Source organism: Sceloporus undulatus, chromosome 3, assembly GCF_019175285.1.
Source record: "Sceloporus undulatus isolate JIND9_A2432 ecotype Alabama chromosome 3, SceUnd_v1.1, whole genome shotgun sequence".
Taxonomy (NCBI): Eukaryota; Metazoa; Chordata; class Lepidosauria; order Squamata; family Phrynosomatidae; genus Sceloporus; species Sceloporus undulatus.
Genome location: NC_056524.1, coordinates 212,778,719 through 212,796,650, shown reverse-complemented (window position 1 = coordinate 212,796,650; position 17,932 = coordinate 212,778,719). Strand labels below are relative to the sequence as shown.

Genomic DNA, 17,932 nt, shown 5'->3' with positions numbered 1-17,932 from the left:
CCTTCTTTTTTCCTCTCCTTTTTCTTAGGCTGTTCCTCTAAGTCGTTCAAGCTGTACTCTCCAAAGGAGCCCCCAAACGGCAACGCCTTTCCTCCTTCCACCCAGGCACTATGCTGGATCGAGTATTGGGTAAGTTTCCTTTATTTCCTTTAATTAGGTTTTAACAAGTACAGAGGGCCCCTTCCCTTACATGGGGGAATCTGTTCCAGACCCCCCCTCCCCGTGTATGGGGAAATCTGCGTATGCTTGCACCCTATTGCAAACAATGGGGCGTGTGCTTGTGGTGCGGGGCAGCACACACACCATTTCTTTAATCGTTGCACGGCTTCAGCATAAGCTGAACAAAAACTTTAAAGGAAACCAGAAGAACGGAACACAAATATACAGTACACAACAATCAACAAGAGTAAGAGACCTACAACATGTGGAGTATGTGAGAGGCTCTTTGTGATGCAACCCTGGGGGATCTCCTCCCCCAAAAGCCGGCTCAGTCCCGTTCCTGCCTCTTACTCTTCTTCTGTTCATCTGTACATTAGGATCTTTGCAGCTCTGCTGCTTGCTTTTTCCATTCCAGATGTATGAAATGAGTAGAGGCAGCATATTGTACACTGTCTTGAGAACCTTACCCCACAGGCCCTCTTCCCAGTTGATTCTCCAGCTTCCCTTCTGTCAAGTAGAATGAGTAAAGAAATTCAGTGCTGATCATAATGGCGAGGGTTAGTTAGGAAGCAATGGCATCTCTTGCATCCAGGCTGGGTAAGAGTTAAGCATTCCATTCCCATGGGTTGAGATGGAGGCAGGAAGGGAAGGCTTGTGCTGGGGAGAAAACTAAGAATTTGTCAATAAGACAGACAAGGGAAGGAGAAAAGGAGAGACCAAGACACAAGTCCCCAGCCACATTGGACATGCCTACCACTGGCAGGAAGCCTACACCAGCCTGCCATTTACTCCCCATATGGCCTTCGGGACAAAAGAATGTGCCCACCCATGAGGCATCACAGTTTGCTGAAGCCTGGGGAACAAAAGTGTAAAGCAGGGCCCCTCTTTCATCCAACACCAAGGCACAAAGCAAAGAACATGCATAGTTTCCTTCTAACCTTATTTCAGTGTCACTGTAGAGATGTTTTGTTACACTAGTCCTCCACGTTTGAGGTTTTGACTTCTGCAGGTTTGAATATCTAGGTCCTCCAGCACAACTCTATGGTCATTGTAACTAAAAGTCAACTAGAAACTTGAGATCCTGGGGGGAAACACTCCACTAGGCATTTGTAGCTCCTCCAGCCCAATTCTCTGGTCAACGTCTGGCAGATGTTGACCACAGAGTTGCACTGGAGGATCCAGAGATTCCCAAAGAGGTTGTTCAGGTAAAGACATAGTGTTTTTGTTATTTGCAATTTTCCCACATGCATGAGATCCGTGCCCCTAACCCAGTGAATGTGGAGGACAATGTATATCGATGAGAAATACACATGATGTCTGTGAGAATTTAAAAGAGCAGCCTCAAAGGTTTAATTTTATCCGTGTTCAGAGGAGCCTGCCATGTGCATTTCCACATGAACCACTTTCAAATTAAAATGTAAAAACTTGCAGAGGGATAGTGGCAATCTGACCAAAGCTTTGAATAACTTACTTTCTTGTGATATGCTCGTCGTTCTCTCCTGATCCTGCACATTGATTGGGAATTATTAGTTTAACATCCATCAGTATTTATCCAACAAGGAGCCAGTAAAAAACCATACATAACAATGTGTGTGAATGTAATAAATACAGGTATTAAATTGAAGCCTACTCACCATGATAGGGCTAATTACTTGGTACGCACACGACGACCCCATGACAATGCATGTATCACTGTTCTTTAGTGACAAGCGTGGAGACTGAAAAAGGCACCCACTTCATTCAGGAATTTTGGAACAGGGAATTGCTTCCTGCAATTTCTGGCTGCAAAGTAGAGCCTGCAGGAAGTCTCAGATTAGCAAGAAGGGGGGGGGGAACATAAGAGGAAAATAAGGGACCAAAAGCAGAGCAACTTCTGACAGAAAGGCATTGTGTTCCTCTGGAAGAAGGAGAAAAATGGCAACGTGAGAGCCAGGGTTAAATGCTGTATTAGACTAGGACACTAGGAGGCCCCAGCTGTTGTTTTCCAATGACCACTTAGAATGATAGAATCACAGAGTGGAAGAGACCAACAAGGGCCATCCAGTCAAACCCCCTGCCATGCAGGAGGACATAAGCAAGGCACCACGGATGGCCCTCCAGCCTCTTTGAAACCTACAAGAAGGAGACTCCCCAACCCTGAAGTGTGTTCCACTGAGAAACAGCTCTTAGTGTCAGGAAGATCTTCCTAGTTTTTAGGTGGAAGCTCTTTTCCGTAGCTTGTATCCATTTTTCCAGGTCCTTACTCTGAGCAGCAGAAAAACAAGCTGCTCCATCCTCAGTGACACTCCTTCAAATGCTTAAACAGGGCTATCATATCACCTCTGCACCTTCCCTCTCCAGGCTAAACATACCAGCTCCCTAACTCTCTCCTCATAAGGCATTTCTAGACCCTTTTGTAACAGGACACAAGTATGTTGTTTCCTGGCATTTCACTAAAATACACCAGACCCTTTAAAGCAAACTGACACTTCTGTCGAACATCGGAACTGTTTGTTCCTGGCTCTGGTCCGAACAGTGTATCTGGGTCATCTTGGGACAGGCACTCTTTCAGACAGATATACCTCACAGGGGTGTTATGAGGGTAAGGTGGAGGAGAGCTGCATCCTCCTCCTTGAGTTCATTGGAGAAACTGCAGGATATTGATGCAAATACAGTTGGTCATTGCTATAGAGGATTCTTTATCAATGGATTCAACTATATATGGCTTGAAAATATTGCAAAAAATATCAATTCTAAAAAGCATACCTTGATTTTGCTATTTTATGTAAGGGACACCATTTTACAACCCCATTGTATTCAATGGGACCTGAGCATCCATGGATTTTGGTATCCATATATGATCCTGGAACCAAACCCCAGCAGATACCAAGGGCCCACTGTATCTAATTAAACAAACGTCTTAAACTTTAGGAATTTGCAGGCTAATGTGATGTAGTGGTTTGAGTGTTGGACTATTACTCTGGAGACCAGGCTTCAAAGCCCTTCTTGGCTGTGGAAACCCACTGAGTGATCTCGGGCAAGTATACTCATTCAGCCTCAGAAGAAGGCATAGGCACCTGAAGAAGTCTTGTGAATGAAACCCTGTGGTAGGTTCTCCTTAGGATCAGCATAAGTTGGAAATGACTTGATGGCACATGACAACAAGAGCAAAAGGTGCAGGAATGTGGGAGATTGAAACAACATGGCCATTCATTTGGGGTGAAGAGAATCCAATGTCATTGGGAGGTAGACAGATTTCCTCTATTTGATTTCTGGGAGAGATTTGTCAAATGATGAACAGAAATAAGAGTAGTAGGTTTCAAAGTTGTAGTTGAAAAAGGAAGAGTCAAAGTATGCAAATCAACCAGGAAAATAGAAGAGGGAACTATCTTCTAGAACGTCTTAAAACGTAGATGTGGTTAAACACTGGATATATATTTGTGGAAAGAAATTGGGTGCAGTACAAGGAAGAGGACAAAATGAGCAAATATATATAGGCAACGTTTTGCATAGGCTGCATCTGCACTGCAGAAATAATCCAGTTTGACACCACTTTAGCTGCCATCACTCACTGCTATGGAATTCTAGGAACTGTAGTTTTGTGAAACATGTAGTCTTCTCTGTCAGAACTCTGGTGCCACAACAAAGTACAATTCCCAGAATTCCATAGCACTGAGCCATGGTGTCAGACTGGATTATTTATGCAATGCTGATGAAGTAGAGTCACAGTAAGATGTGCAGAAAATATCTAGTCAGGATAAGGAAAGGAAAGAAATAACAAGTAAATAAACATAGGGATTTAAAATTAAGAGGCACATAATGGGAATAGCAAAAAGATGATAAAGCAGACCAAAGAGATTGGTGCAAAACATACTGCAGAAATAAACAAGTTTGGGACTGCTTTAACTGCCCTGGCTCAAGGCTGGGAAATTCTTAGAAGTGTAGTTTTGTGAGACATTCAGCCTTCTTTGTCAGAAAGCTCTGGTGCCACAATAAACTACAATTTCCAGGATTCCTACCACTGAGCCAGGGCAGTTAAAGTGGTCTCAAACTGGATGATTTCTGCAGTGTGTTTTGGATCTTAGAGTTGCCTGTCCTCTTCCAAAAATATATCTCTGTCATACTCTTTATGCTGTAATGAAATGGTTTGGGTATGGCCTTGATTAATCCATTTGTACTGTCTTATTTCTTGGCAGACCAACTCCTATGTATCCACCAACATACCTGGAGCCTGGAATTGGGTAAGAGTTTGCATCACTCTTTCTTCTGTCCATCTGTGTTAGCTAGATTAAAGATAGATGAAACTTCTCTGTTTTGAGAGACTTTTTGCAGTAAAGCAAGGCAATTGTACTCAGGCTAGTGGATCTGTGTTCAAATTGGTCTACCACAGCTGAACATCCAAGGAAAACAGTTAAGCTAGGGATAGATGATATATGTGTATTTATATGAGCACTTTAAAATAGATAGTTTCCCCTCATTTTGCTAAGATTAAAAAAAAGAACACAAGAAAACTACTTCCTATGTGATATAAAAACCAAAAACGTAATGCACTAAGTAGAGTTTATTGTTAATAACATTTATTTTAAAATAATTTTACAGAATGAATAACATTTGAGTGAGGTAATAGAAAAAAAGAAAACTTCTTCTTTAGCATTTAAAAACAACAATAAAGACTGGCTAAGCCTGATAAAATTCACCAGAATTTATACAATTATTAAAAATATTTTATAAATGAGGTAACACAAGTAAAGACCAGATAAAATATTTTGTATCTAGACTGTAAATTTGCAAATTACCCTATGAAACCCTGGATGAACATGTATCAACAAAACAATATATCCTATTGAAATATCAAAAGAAAATAAAACACAAGGACTGATAGTGAGTAGGCAAGAAATAATTGCATCAAACATTGTGCTTCTGACCTCCAAGGACACATTTTGAAAAGGATATATTCGTAGTGTTCTCCTATGAAATTTGCTTATAAGTTATATGACTGATTAGATATAGGACTGCAGCTTTACCCTTTCATCCTGATAGCCACCCAAGCAACGTATAATAAGTATGAATGAAACACATCTTAAAAACAGTGTAACATTGTAAAACAATATATTAATATTTGTAAAAAGTGTACAATGGGCCCTCGCCTTACGCGGGGATCCATTCCGGATCCCGCCGTGTAAGGCGAATTCCGCCTATGCTCAAGCCCCATTATAAACAATGGGGCTCGTGCACAGTGGTGCACGGGGTGCAACGGGCGCGGGTGCCCATTCAATTGAATGGTACGCTCCGCCCCCCGTGCGTCCCGCGGCTTGAGCACATATGCTCAAGCCGTGTAAGGTGCGCCCGTGTATGACGCGGGCGCACTGTACAATTTAGAAACAGCTAAGCATAAGCAAAGCAGGCTAAACACTGTAACCACTTTAAAATGTCTGAGCAAATATATATGCTTTGACCTGGTATTGCAAAGATTGTCATGTTGACACCAGTTATACCCTTACAGAGAAGGCATTCTAGAGTTTTGTCCCAATTCCGTCATTAACTTGCTGGATGGCACTGAGCAGGAGATAGGAGGGCCTTTGTCTGTGGAGTTTTAATAACCAAAATAAATAAATAAAATAAAATTTAGAAAAATTGCTGCATGTTTAAGCTTAAACTTTAAACTTAATTTTCTTATTATTGTGGTTGATTGACAGGAGGCACACACCATATGGCAACCAGACCGACTACAGAATATTTGAGCTCAATAAGCGGCTGCAAAACTGGACAGAGGTATAGTTTTGTGGAATAGCTTCTGTGGTTTCAAAGATAGAGATGCTGTCATCATAGCAGAGGCTTTTCCCTTCTTCATAAGTAACAATATTCCTTTTTGCCTACAGGAATGTGACAATCTGTGGTGGGATGCTTTCACCACTGAGTTCTTTGAGGATGATGCCATGTTAACAATCACCTTCTGTCTGGAAGATGGACCAAAGAGATATAGTGAGTCCCAGGCTGGAGTGGCTTTAATTTTCAACTATCATGGTTTCATGAACCACTTTTTATGTAAAAAAAAGTGATGATGAGAAGATCTGAGAGTTCATTTGCACAGTTCCTCTTGGACTAAGGAGTGCTCCTTCTATTCACTACTGACTGTGAGATTATGATCTGGTACACAGTTGATTATAGATCTATCACAGCCACTTAGCTTTGCAGCTGTCATGAAGAGATAACTCCAGAAGAATCTAGTACAAGTACAGACATTAAGGAATACTGATTGTTAGTAAAGCAACACTTAGTAAAAGGAATGGGAATGTCAGCCCACCAGATTTCTTGGACTTCAGCTTCCATAATCTCTTATCCTTGGTTGTGCTAGGTAGAATTGAAAGGAGTTACAGTCTTAACAACATCTGGAGAGTCATGTATTCTCCATCCCAGATACACTATTTGCTAGGCTATAAAAATTGCATTTCATTTTACATCCCACAGTAGCCAACAATAGTTTCCTGGAACCCAATTGCCTCTGAACAGGCACATAGTAACTATGAACTTGTTTATTACCTCTGCTCCTCCACTTTGTACCTCTCCAAGTGGCCATGGATTTCCCAACTGGAACCTGAGGCCAACCAGTATGGAACAGGGCAGGTTTTCATATATTTCTGACAGTTGAAAATTTGTCTTGATTGCCCCAATGAGCAACCCATTGTTCACAGTGGATTTTATATATTGCTTCAATATGGATCACTTACGTTGTAGAGAAACGCATGTTGCCAACATTCAGATTTTTTTGGAAGAAAAATGCCTCATTTGTTTGACATTTTCTCCCTGCCCTCTCAACTTCCAAAGCCAGGCACCTGATTAGATGTCCACTTTGAATGACTGCCAGTTGACGGAAATGTAGACTTATTGAAGGTGCATCAGAAATGGAAATAATTTAATATCATTCATGGGTAGCTCTGTTGGCAGTGCAGCAAAATCTAAAATACATTTTGCAGAGATAGTTTTATTAGGCCAACCAAAAGGCACAACATACATTACGCAGGCTTTTCAAGCTAACTGGATTCTTCATCGGGCAATGTTGTTAACAATCATATAAGAGAAGTGACATTGTCAGATTCATGAACACACAACTTTTTTATATGTTTAAGATGGATTGTGGGGCAGGTGGATACAGGTAGGGTCTCAATCCCTTCTTAGCTATGTGGGGTTTTTTATTTTATTTGCAAATAAATAATATTTAGAGCAGGAGTAAGTTACTGTGGTTTTCATTTGTTGGAGCCAATAAGTCCAGATGCAAGGGTTTTGGTTGTGCAGTCATTGTCATCCTCATGAATGACCGGCAGAAAGTAAGCACCAGGGAGTGCCATAAACTGGAGCAGGGTATGAATCTTTCATTTGGCCTCCTATGGTGTCTTCATAGTGTTTTCCTTCTAGCCCTCCAGCAGTTCCATTGGATGGTTGTGATCCCCTGTAGGGAAAGGCCCCATCCTTAGGAATGAAGTCCTTAATTAAGGCTGAAAAATCACAGGTGTTTATCTGCCTTTTCTTCCTCTGCGTGTAGCGATTGGCCGAACCCTGATTCCCCGCTACTTCCGCAGCATCTTTGAAGGAGGTGCTACTGAGCTATATTATGTCTTGAAGCACCCTAAGGAGTCCTTCCACAACAACTTTGTCTCACTCGACTGTGACCAGTGTACCATGGTTACTCAGCATGGCAAGCCCATGTTCACCCAGGTGAGAGAATGTGGCATTCTGAACTCCCTGTCCCCACCTTGCCTCAGATTTCTGCCTTGAACTGCAAATGCAAGTAGTTTGCCATTTCCTCATGAGCTCTTTAAGGAGCCCATTCCTGGGAGGGAAGTGGTTCTGGATACAGCTAAACAAGGAGGACCATGGTTGTTTATCTACACTGTGGGGAGAGCTTACTTGAACATTAAGGCCATGTGTTTGCTTTTTATGTGCACAGGTGTGTGTGGAGGGCCGTCTCTACCTGGAGTTCATGTTTGATGACATGATGAGGATAAAGACGTGGCACTTCAGCATCCGGCAACACCGAGAGCTCATTCCCCGCAGCATCCTTGCTATGCATGTGAGTCTGGGTACCAGCTGTTGGCTCAACTTGGTTTTAGCAATTCTGGCAGCCTTTCTCTGGAGATAGAGGCATTCAGTACCTTGTGCTTGTGTGCTGTTATGAGTGACTGCTACTTTTTGTGACTCTGGCCTAGTTCAGCTAGAGAGCTGATTCCCTCCTTTTAAGCCATAGTTGGGATTATCTGCACAACTTCTGCCTGTACAACTTCTATGGAGAAGAAAAACAGAGATTATGAGTTCTTTGTATAGTCAGATTAGAGTACAGTCATACCTTGATTAACAAGAACTAGTATAGCCAGTGGCTATGCTGGCTGTGGGGATTCTTGCTATGATAATCCAAAACTGAATTGTCTCAGTTTTGGTCCTATCTAGCACATATTTACATCTTTCATATATATAGTACTTTCTGGTGTTTTATTCTTCAATTTCTTGTTTTATTCTTTCTTGTTTTATTTCTTTATAGTACTTTCTTGTTTTATTCTTCAATTTCTGTTTCCAAACCTTATTCCAGGCACAAGATCCCCAGATGCTGGACCAGTTGTCCAAGAACATCACCCGATGCGGACTTTCAAACTCCACACTCAACTACCTCCGAGTAAGTAGTTTCAAGGCTATGGAATCTTCCCTGGTAACCCCTCCTGTTCAGTCCTAAAGAGCAAATAAGAAACCCATACCTGTAAGATGACATTTGAAGAGTGATGCTTCTGTGGGTTTTTTTTTTTACTCTGCTTTTTCAGTTGTTTTAACATTCATTTTAGTGGACTATTTTACTGTATATGTATTAATAATAATAATAAAAAAATTATTTATATCTCGCCTCTCTACAAAATGCAATTGGGGCGGCTTACGAGAATAAAATCTACAGTCCGAACCCTCAACCCCCCCCTTAAAATACAATTAAACAATGTAGAATTTAAAACATAAAACACATTTAAAAATAATACAATAACTGTGGTGAAGTCAGAGGTCAACAATTAGATTTTCTTTCTCATAGCTGGAGAACTGCTCAGGAAAGGCCCACCGGAAGAGATCCGTCTTTATAGCTTTTTAAAAGCTATTTAGAGTGGTAATGTGACGGATCTCGTCCGGTAGGCCATTCCACAGTCTGGGAGCAACAGCTGAGAAGGTCCTCTGGGAGGTCGTAGACAGGCTGTAACAAATTTTCCCCTGAGGATATAAGTGTGCGGGGAGGATTATATGGAAGGAGGCGGTCCCGAAGATAGGTTGGACCCAAGCCATTTAGGATTTTAAAGGTGATAACCAACACCTTGTACTGGGCCCGGAAACTGATGGGCAGCCAGTGGAGTGATCTTAAGATCGGTGTTATATGGTCGGTGTTATATGGTCTCTTCTGGATGTACCGGAGACCAGTCTGCTGGCTGCCATGTTCTGAAATAATTGAAATTTCCGGACCAAGCATGAGGGTAGCCCCATGTAGGGTGCATTGCAGAAATCAAGGCATGAAGCTACCAGTGCATGTACTACAGTCTCAAGGTCCCTGACTTCCAGGAAAGGGTGCAGCTGGCATATCAGCCGAAGCTGATAACAGGCACTCATGACCGTCGCATTCACCTGATTTGTCATGTGAAGCGACGAATCTAGGAGCACCGCCAGACTGGAAACACAGTCCTTTGAGGAGAGTGTGACCCCTTCTAGGACTGGAGGTTGTATCCCAATACCTGGGTTCGGAGCCATAAGTACCTCCGTTTTGTCTGGATTCAGCTTCAGTTTGTTTTCCCTCATCCATTCCATTACTGCCTTAAGACAGTCATTGAGAGGCAAGATGCCATCTGAAGTCAAAGCTGAAGACTGAGACATGGAGAAGTATATCTGGGTGTCATCAGCATACTGATAACACCCTGCCCCATGCCTCCGGATGATCTCTCCCAGCAGCTTCATTTAAATGTTGAAAAGCATCGAGGACAGGATGGCACCTTGTGGGATGCCACAATTAAGCTCTTTCCTTGCCAAGCAACTGTCCCCGAGCACCACCCTCTGGAATCTGCCTGAGAGGAACAGAACCACTGAAATGCATTGTTTCCTATTCCTAACCTTCTCAGGCGATTCAAGAGGATGTCATGTATAGGGTCAAACCCCGCTGAGAGGTCCAGTAGCACCAGCAGGGTCACACTACCCCTGTCAATGCTCAGAGGCATTGGGAGAATATAGGTTAACTTGCTTTTAAAATATCTTGTAAACTGCCTCAAATTTCAGAGGAAACAAGCTGTAAGTATATAAATAAAAACAAGCATGTTCACTCTAACTGGACCTTCTCAGATGTAATATTGCAGAGATTTGATACACCATCTAGCCAGAGCTTGAAAAACATTACTTCTCTTGACTGTAATTGTCAGAATCTACCCCTTCTCCTTACCCAACTGGCCAAGTCCAATGGGAGGATTCTGAGGAAGGTGGGTTAAAAAATTAATTTTTACTTGCTTTCAATCTAGCGATATTTCCATGGCTCTATAAAAGATCCTAACAAAACCCCTCTAGACTAATATTATACAGAAGGAAACTGCACTTAGAAAGAGCACAACAAAGGTTATTTAAGTTTTATACAATGTAAGGCAGATTTGTGTTAATTCGTTTAACTCATTGAATTTGTGTCAGTGGGTGCTCCACAGCTTTTCAGTCTTAGAGTTTAGAAATTCCTTTTTTAGCCAGTATAAATCCCAAAATTCTCCATTAGCCATGCTGTGGGATTCAGGGAGTTGTAGTCCCACAAAGTAATGGTGATTTTTTAATGGTGAACATTTGATGTCTGACATACAAATTATTTGCTAATGTGTTTGCTAATGTGTTTGTTTGACTCTTCAGTTTCTTTTGTTCTAACTTTATCGTTCCAGGTGCAAGACCTGTAGGCCCATAGAGCCATGTCTGGCTCAGACTTGTCTAGGGTTGTCCTTTGCTTCAACATGTAACTCTTTCTTTTTCTTTCTTTCTTTCCTTCCTTCCTTCTTCCTTGTTAGCTGTGTGTAATTCTAGAACCAATGCAGGAACTGATGTCACGGCACAAGACCTACAGCCTCAGTCCCCGGGACTGTCTCAAAACATGCCTCTTTCAGAAATGGCAGCGCATGGTGGCACCACCTGGTGAGTGTTGTCCAGGCTGCTATATTGGTGAAATTTTTTGTGGCTTGATGACACCAACTTAGATGTGTTTCCTATGGAGCCCACCAGAGGGTGCTGGGCCATTGTGCTCCAACTGAATGTAGCATCCTCGGAGAATTTGCATCTTCTGTGGCCGATTTCATGAGGGCAACTTGGTGGGAGAACTCTGCTCTGTAAGCACATTGTGGGCTGGACCAGTGAAACACCTGATGAGAGACATGCAGGTTGGTGAGGAAGTTGAGGCAGCTGATAGCCAAGTGTATCAGTGAAGAAGGTTTTGGGGATGTGTGCAAGTTGGGGCCGTATGCGTGATGGTTGGGGCAATGCGGAAAAACTAGATTCTTTTACTGGATTTGAATAATATTCCCTTTACCAACCCTTTTGCAGCTGAGCCTGCACGTCAGCAACCAAGCAAGCGCCGGAAAAGGAAGATGTCAGGTGGCAGCACCATGAGCTCTGGTGGTGGCAACACCAACAACAGCAACAGCAAGAAGAAGAGCCCAGCCAGCACCTTCGCCCTCTCCAGTCAGGTACCTGTAAGCATCCCCTTTTCATTCTCTCTTTCCTTGTAAAGATGAGTCCTGCACCTGCCTGGGACTCTGTTCCACAGAAATCCTGGATGGTGCTGGACATCATGGCAAGGCAGGCAGATTCAGACTTCCAGTGACACCTTTTTAAAATTTTAAACTACAGCCCTGGAGGTTTATCAGCCAGAGCCAGGTGCAAAATAGTGTTTCAGGCTGGTGAAGGTACAGTAAAAATTAAGGAGCAAGGATGCCTCCAAGCATATGCCCAGCCTGGAGATATGTAATTGGTAGCAGAGCCAATATCCTTTAGGCAAACCCTATTTTCAGTTTTTCCCTTAGTATATTTGTTGACAACCTAATATTGGAGCAGAAAAGCATTTTAGTCAAGCTTTTGTTAGAAAACCAAGTCAGAAACCCTTGACATCTCATGTGAATCAGGAATAGATACTGATCTTCCTTCTGCCCATCCCTGCTCCACAGAATAACCAGATTTAAGGAATTTACTTTAGTCCTTGGCCCAGAAACCGCTTGGAAGTTAGGGAGTCCATTGGTGCTCTTTTTGGTGCAAATCAAGGAGTAAGTTTCCCTCTCTTGAGGTAACAGGTAATCCTGAACTATTCTGGTTATTATTGCCTGGGTCAGAATTGAAAATGAGCTTGGTAAAGTTATTCCTTTTTTTAAACTACATCTCCCAGAATTGTCCAGCAAGCAGTCAGTGGCTTAGGGATTCTGGGTGGTGTAGCCCAGGAAAGTAACTTTGTTTAGTGCTGGAAATGAGTTGGGAGGCCATCTGTGTTCAGTGTCCCAGTGTAAACCTTCACATGTCAAACAGCAATGAGCAGTCAAATCTGCAATTGATGTTAAGTAAAAACAGGGTTCTAGTTTAAGATGTAAAATTACCAGAGATTTTGAAGCCATAGGGAAACACTGGAGAGTTCAGGGGATTTAAAAATCTGGAAATCTTTTTTAAAAAATGATTTCCAGTTTTTTTACCTCCTTTATTGATTGAAACTCATTTTTACTTCAGGAACATAACATTTTTACTATAGATGGAGATAAAAGTTCCTGAACTGTTAAAGAGTATCTAAATGATAAGAAAACTTTCTGTTTTTGCTAGTTTGTGAAACAGGCAACCCCACCCCCCATAAAAACAGAATAAAATATCAATGTTAGTAAAACAGAGAGATAAATTTATTTTCTCTCCACTAGTTCTCCATAGTGCTAAGCAGACATAATGATCTCATTTCCATAAAACGAACTAAGAGAAAGAAACCAAGACCAGGAATTCTAAGGACTGGAAACTGTACATAGTCCTACATAACACTAACATAGTTGTTACGGCAGTAAATATGTGAACATTGTCTTAAACATTTTAGTCATAATTATAAAATAAAATATTCCATAATCCATTTGTCCCAATTTTTCTATGGAAAAGAAAGGCTTAGGGGGGGTAAAAACCAGAGGGAAAATGTTTTTCTCAATTTTTTTTCATTTTTTCCCAGGCCTTCACATCTCTAGTTCCAAGTAAGGAATAGGGAAAGGAGTTCAGGCCAGAGGAGGGACAGAGCCAGCAAAATGGGTGCCAAGCAATTTGGGCCTTCCATTCCAGGCAGACAGTCCTTGATTTCCATGGCAATTGGCTCCCTCAGGCATTGTGGAATAGGTCAGGGCAGTCTCCACCTCGATTATGTTTCGGGACCCTCTTCCCTCCTCAGGATGTGATGGTGGTGGGCGAACCAACCCTGATGGGTGGGGAGTTTGGCGATGAGGACGAGCGTCTTATCACGCGGTTGGAGAACACGCAGTTCGACGCTGCCAACGGCATTGATGATGAGGACAGCTTCAACAACTCTCCTGCACTGGGCGCCAACAGCCCCTGGAACAGCAAGCCCCCCTCCAGTCAGGAGAGCAAGTCTGAGAATCCGACGTCGCAAGCATCACAGTAAAGCCCCTCCACCTGCCATCCAGCCTGGCCTTTACCTGCCTTGGCTGGTTGTCCCCCCACCCCGCACGGACTGAGTCGAAACCTTTCTACCTGGACAATTTGTGAAGACGCATGGGCTGGCTACCTGGCATGGAGGTATCAGGCCGATGGGCACTGCAGCACCCAGCCTGCCCACCTACCTGTTTCCAGTTGTCCTGGCCACTCTTCCCTGCTGTCTGCACTCTTGGCTGTGCCCCTTAGTGGGCAGAACTTGGGGGGCGCTGGGCCAGGTGGCACCTGGGTCTCCCTTTTTTTGTCCCAGCAGAATTTTAATTATTTCTCCCACATACACATACATCCAAACTCCCCAGGTGTCAGTGCTGGGGGATGGTGGTTTCAAGTTCATTGTGCAGCCCCTTGGAGCCTCACTTGAGAGGCTCTTTGGAGCATGATTGTCAGGGAACACTTCAGGAGAGGAAAGAGGCTGAATACTTAAGGTCTGTTGGATGGAAGCCTGAGCACCAGTTTTATGAGCCTAGTTCCATCTTCAGCCTCCACGGGGTTCTTTTCTAGCAGGAAAGTAGACAATATGTTGACTCGCACTGGGGGCAGCTAGTTTTTGTGGGATGGGTCTTGAGCAGCCCCTCCTGGCACTGCAATCACTCCTGCTCTGCCTGAAGAACCCAGAAAGCCAAGGTGGGAGAAGGTGGAGTGTGGGGGGGGGGGCAACACCTCATGGAATGTGGGTAGAAAACTACCCTCTCACTGACATGGAAGGGCACATGTCACTTCTGGTCTGATCTGTAGGAAGAGGGTCAACCCTCTGCCTAGTCTGCTCTAACAGTAAACTGCAATCCTGATCCCCTCACACTTCCAGTCCTTGGGTTTTTTTAAGAAAAAAATGTTAAAATTGTAAGTTTAAAAAAAAAAGATGACGATGAAAGAATCTGTCCTCCCTCCCTATTTTCCCCAATCCTGATTTTTGTACAGGCTTGTCTACCAATTGGGAGTCTTTGTTTTTATATACAGATCCGAGAGCTTCAAACCAAGGAGAGACTTTGCAGACTTCCTTTATACAATCCTCTTGAGGACAGCATGGCTGCCCCACTTTGCCCCTTCTGTGTAACTTGTGTGTGCTGCTCCCCCTTTTCTCTACCACCCCTTCCTCCTCCCCACCTTTCAGGTTTGTGTACCTCGTGCTTGTATATTTCTGCGCTGTAGGCCGTGTGTATGATACTGTTCTTTCACTGTGTTCTCACTAATGCAGCTGAGCCCCCATCAGTGGTTGGGCAAGGGGAGAATTCATCAGAATGGACAACCTTCTTGGGAGTCAGGAGAGCCCTGAGGCTACTTTCATCCACTTGGGGCAGTGCAGAATGCAGGGGAACTGGGCTAATTGTAGGAAGCTTTTAGGAAATGTAACATGGGGAAGGAGAGAGTTCCTGTTTTGTAAAGGAGAGAAGTCATTTCCCCCATGATAGAGCAAGGTATTTCAAAAAGTGAGCCAGATCCATCTTTTTGAATGAGAAATGCCAGGGTTCATCAGGTCCCCATGGAATCATGGCCTATTCCTAAAAATACCCACCCTGTGCTCTCCTGTGTTTGGATGTCACTTACATTCTTCCACGTTCATTTCCTGCTCCAAACTTGTTCTGTGTGATCTGGAGAGAACTCCTTTTGTGTCACTGAAGCCTCAAAGTATCCATGTGTAAGGCAGCATTTTTTCCTCTTTTTGAGAAAAAAGAGAAAAAGGGGTTGAACTGAATGGCCCTTGTGGTCTCTTCCAACTCTATGCTTCTGGGAGAGGTACACTGTAAGATGAGATACTGTGGCTATCCTCTGGCATGGATTGATACAGAGTATGGGTGCATCTGAGAGACACAGTCTGAACTGTCCTAGAAACCACCCCTTTGCCTTACTCAGGCTATTTCTTCAAGATGCTACCTTGCCATAAGGAAGTTTTCTTTAGCAGGATTCTTGCTGCCAGTTTGCCCCAAATCTGCTATGGTTTTTAGCCAGTTGCTCCATAGTAGCTTGGCCACTACAAGGGCTTGGGTTTCATGTGAACCCTGTCCTGGAATCCAAGAAATCCTCCTCTTATGTGAAGGAGCCTAGCTGGATCAACCTGAAATCCTTGAAAGGGTGGAGTCGGGGTATGGGAGGCTAGTTAGTTTTGTGTTACTGGGTCCAGATGCTCCATCCTGCACCACTCCCTGGAAGCAGGGAATTTGACCATCAAAACTATAATTTACAGGAGTTTTTTCTGTATCCTTTTTGTACCTAAAGATATGAGTGTCACGTCTCCCATTGCTGTGGCTCGGCATGAACTGGTGACGTGTACTCTCTCCCCACCTTTGCCCTTCCAACCTACCATCTCCCACGGGGCACTGTAAAGCCTTTTTTTTTTTTTTTTTTTGCATAGTTTGTGCCATTTATGGTCATGTATGGTACCAATAAAACAACTTTTCGGTTTGGCGCTCTCCTTCCAGACTCATTTCTCATCAGGATCCTGATAATCTGTCAGGAGGACTTTTCTTCCATGTGAAATCCGATCTTTTTGAGTTCCTTATTTAACCTGAAGCAGAGCTTAGAAAAGTTACAATTTTGGACTTGGACTCAGAATCCTCTTCCAGTGTGGCTCAAGCCTAAATCCCATTGCTGCTCCCAATTAAATTAAATTTATTTAATCCATTGCTGAATGCATTTGTGTAATTTCCATTTATTCAATTGGTCTTACCCTAGTGAGGATTTCACCCTGGGTGCTGTAGTCCAGAGAAGTAACCTTTCCAAGCTTTGGCCTGAAGGGAAGAAGATGCGTTCAAGGAGTAACTGGTTCCCTGATGCCACCATGTCACAATTGGAAAATCATTTTCCTTTTCCACCTCCCAATCAATTTTTGAAGGGCTGTGTTTGCCGATAATGCTGCATTCCACAATCTGTGTACCAAGAAATAATGGGCACAGAAAAAAACAAAAACCACACAGTGATATATTTTAAGTCTTTTACTCTCAAGTCTCTACCTTCAGGTATCATGTTGAGTCTCAAGTCCTTGCAAGATAACTTTAAAGTCAAGTCTCAAGTTGAATCTCACATTTGGGGGCCAACTTTAACAGAAAAAAAGGGAGGTGGTGTGTGCGGGGAGTTACAATAACTAGAAAATGAAGATTTGTTCAAAGTTAAGTAGAAAAAATCAGAGGAATTCAGAGCAAATGCATTAGGCAATGGACTTGAAGCGAAGAAATGCTTTAGAAAGCTCTCTAATGCACAGCTGATACAGGGTGCTGTGGGGACCTCAAAAGTCTCAGGTTGAGTTGAGTCATTTATTGCCAAGTCGAGTCCATGTTGAGTCATTGAGGTGACTTGAATCCGAGTCAATCTACTCAAGTCTACATCATGTTCATGTATGAAAGAGGAAATAAAGGATGTGAAAAAGCAGAGACGTTCTTACATGTCCAAGGCACCCAAGTATGCCTACCTTTGCCAGCCAGATAGTAGTTGCACTGCCACCAGTTTTACAGAAAAATAGGACAAATGGTTTGAATGCTGTAGCATTTTGAAACTAAAGAGAATAGCAGAAAATGTCAGAATAGACCCTTGAGACACTAAAGCACCACGCATGCACACACACCCTGCTTCTTGCTTGTTACCAGTTACTGGGGCCTGTTGGGTAGCAGCACAAGCAGAAAATCCTTCTTGGCACGGAAGAAAGCCACCTGGAAGTTGAGAAATTTATTGCTTTAAACTTCATGTGACAGGCCCACCCTAGGGAAGCCCCAAACGCTTTCCCGTGTAGATCATTCTTTGTGATTCTATGAGTCCGGAACTTGGGAGGAAAAACAGGTCTGTGTGCTATTGTTCAGCTGTCAGTCAAGTTCCTGGCCTCCTGGTGGTTTGGCTGTCATTCCATTAGCAGGAAACTGCAGACCTAAAGAGGATAAGCCCACAACAGTCAGCCTGCACTTTAGCATGTGTTTGGGCATGTGCTGTTGTGGGTAAGGGTAAAAGGGAAGTAAGTAACAATCCCTGTTGCCCTACTTCCATTAGTCAAGGGTAACATGTCAGGCAAGACCTGACCTAGGTGAAATGAAGGAGGCCCATGTTTCTTATTAATTTATTCAGTAAATTAACTAATGATCCTTATTGTGTGCCTTCAAGTCAA

General features: G+C 43.1%; 1 protein-coding gene across 4 annotated transcripts; it reads left to right on the top strand.

Annotated features, from left to right (window-relative positions):
- Window positions 1–3,119: 3,119 nt before the first annotated feature.
- Window positions 3,120–16,245, top strand: LDB1 (LIM domain binding 1). 4 transcript variants are annotated; one of them, XM_042458589.1, is made up of 9 exons: window positions 3,120–4,379; window positions 5,835–5,910; window positions 6,018–6,120; window positions 7,679–7,851; window positions 8,084–8,206; window positions 8,720–8,803; window positions 11,181–11,304; window positions 11,710–11,852; window positions 13,352–13,702. In XM_042458589.1, exons 1-9 carry the CDS (start codon window positions 4,345–4,347, stop codon window positions 13,382–13,384), a joined length of 894 nt encoding a protein of 297 aa, XP_042314523.1. In that variant the 5' UTR covers window positions 3,120–4,344; the 3' UTR covers window positions 13,385–13,702. The 4 variants fall into 4 exon arrangements, with proteins under 4 accessions (XP_042314523.1, XP_042314522.1, XP_042314521.1 ...); XM_042458588.1 differs by having other exon boundaries at window positions 11,710–11,858; XM_042458587.1 differs by having other exon boundaries at window positions 3,122–4,379; window positions 13,565–16,245.
- Window positions 16,246–17,932: the final 1,687 nt, after the last annotated feature.

Bases quoted from the DNA above. Each gene is read 5' to 3' on its own strand.
- LDB1 (XM_042458586.1), top strand. From the start codon at position 4,345: ATGTATCCACCAACATACCTGGAGCCTGGAATTGG. The intron at 5,911-6,017 runs GTATAGTTTTGT...TTTTGCCTACAG, and splicing joins GGCTGCAAAACTGGACAGAG to GAATGTGACAATCTGTGGTG. The intron at 8,207-8,719 runs GTGAGTCTGGGT...ACCTTATTCCAG, and splicing joins GCAGCATCCTTGCTATGCAT to GCACAAGATCCCCAGATGCT.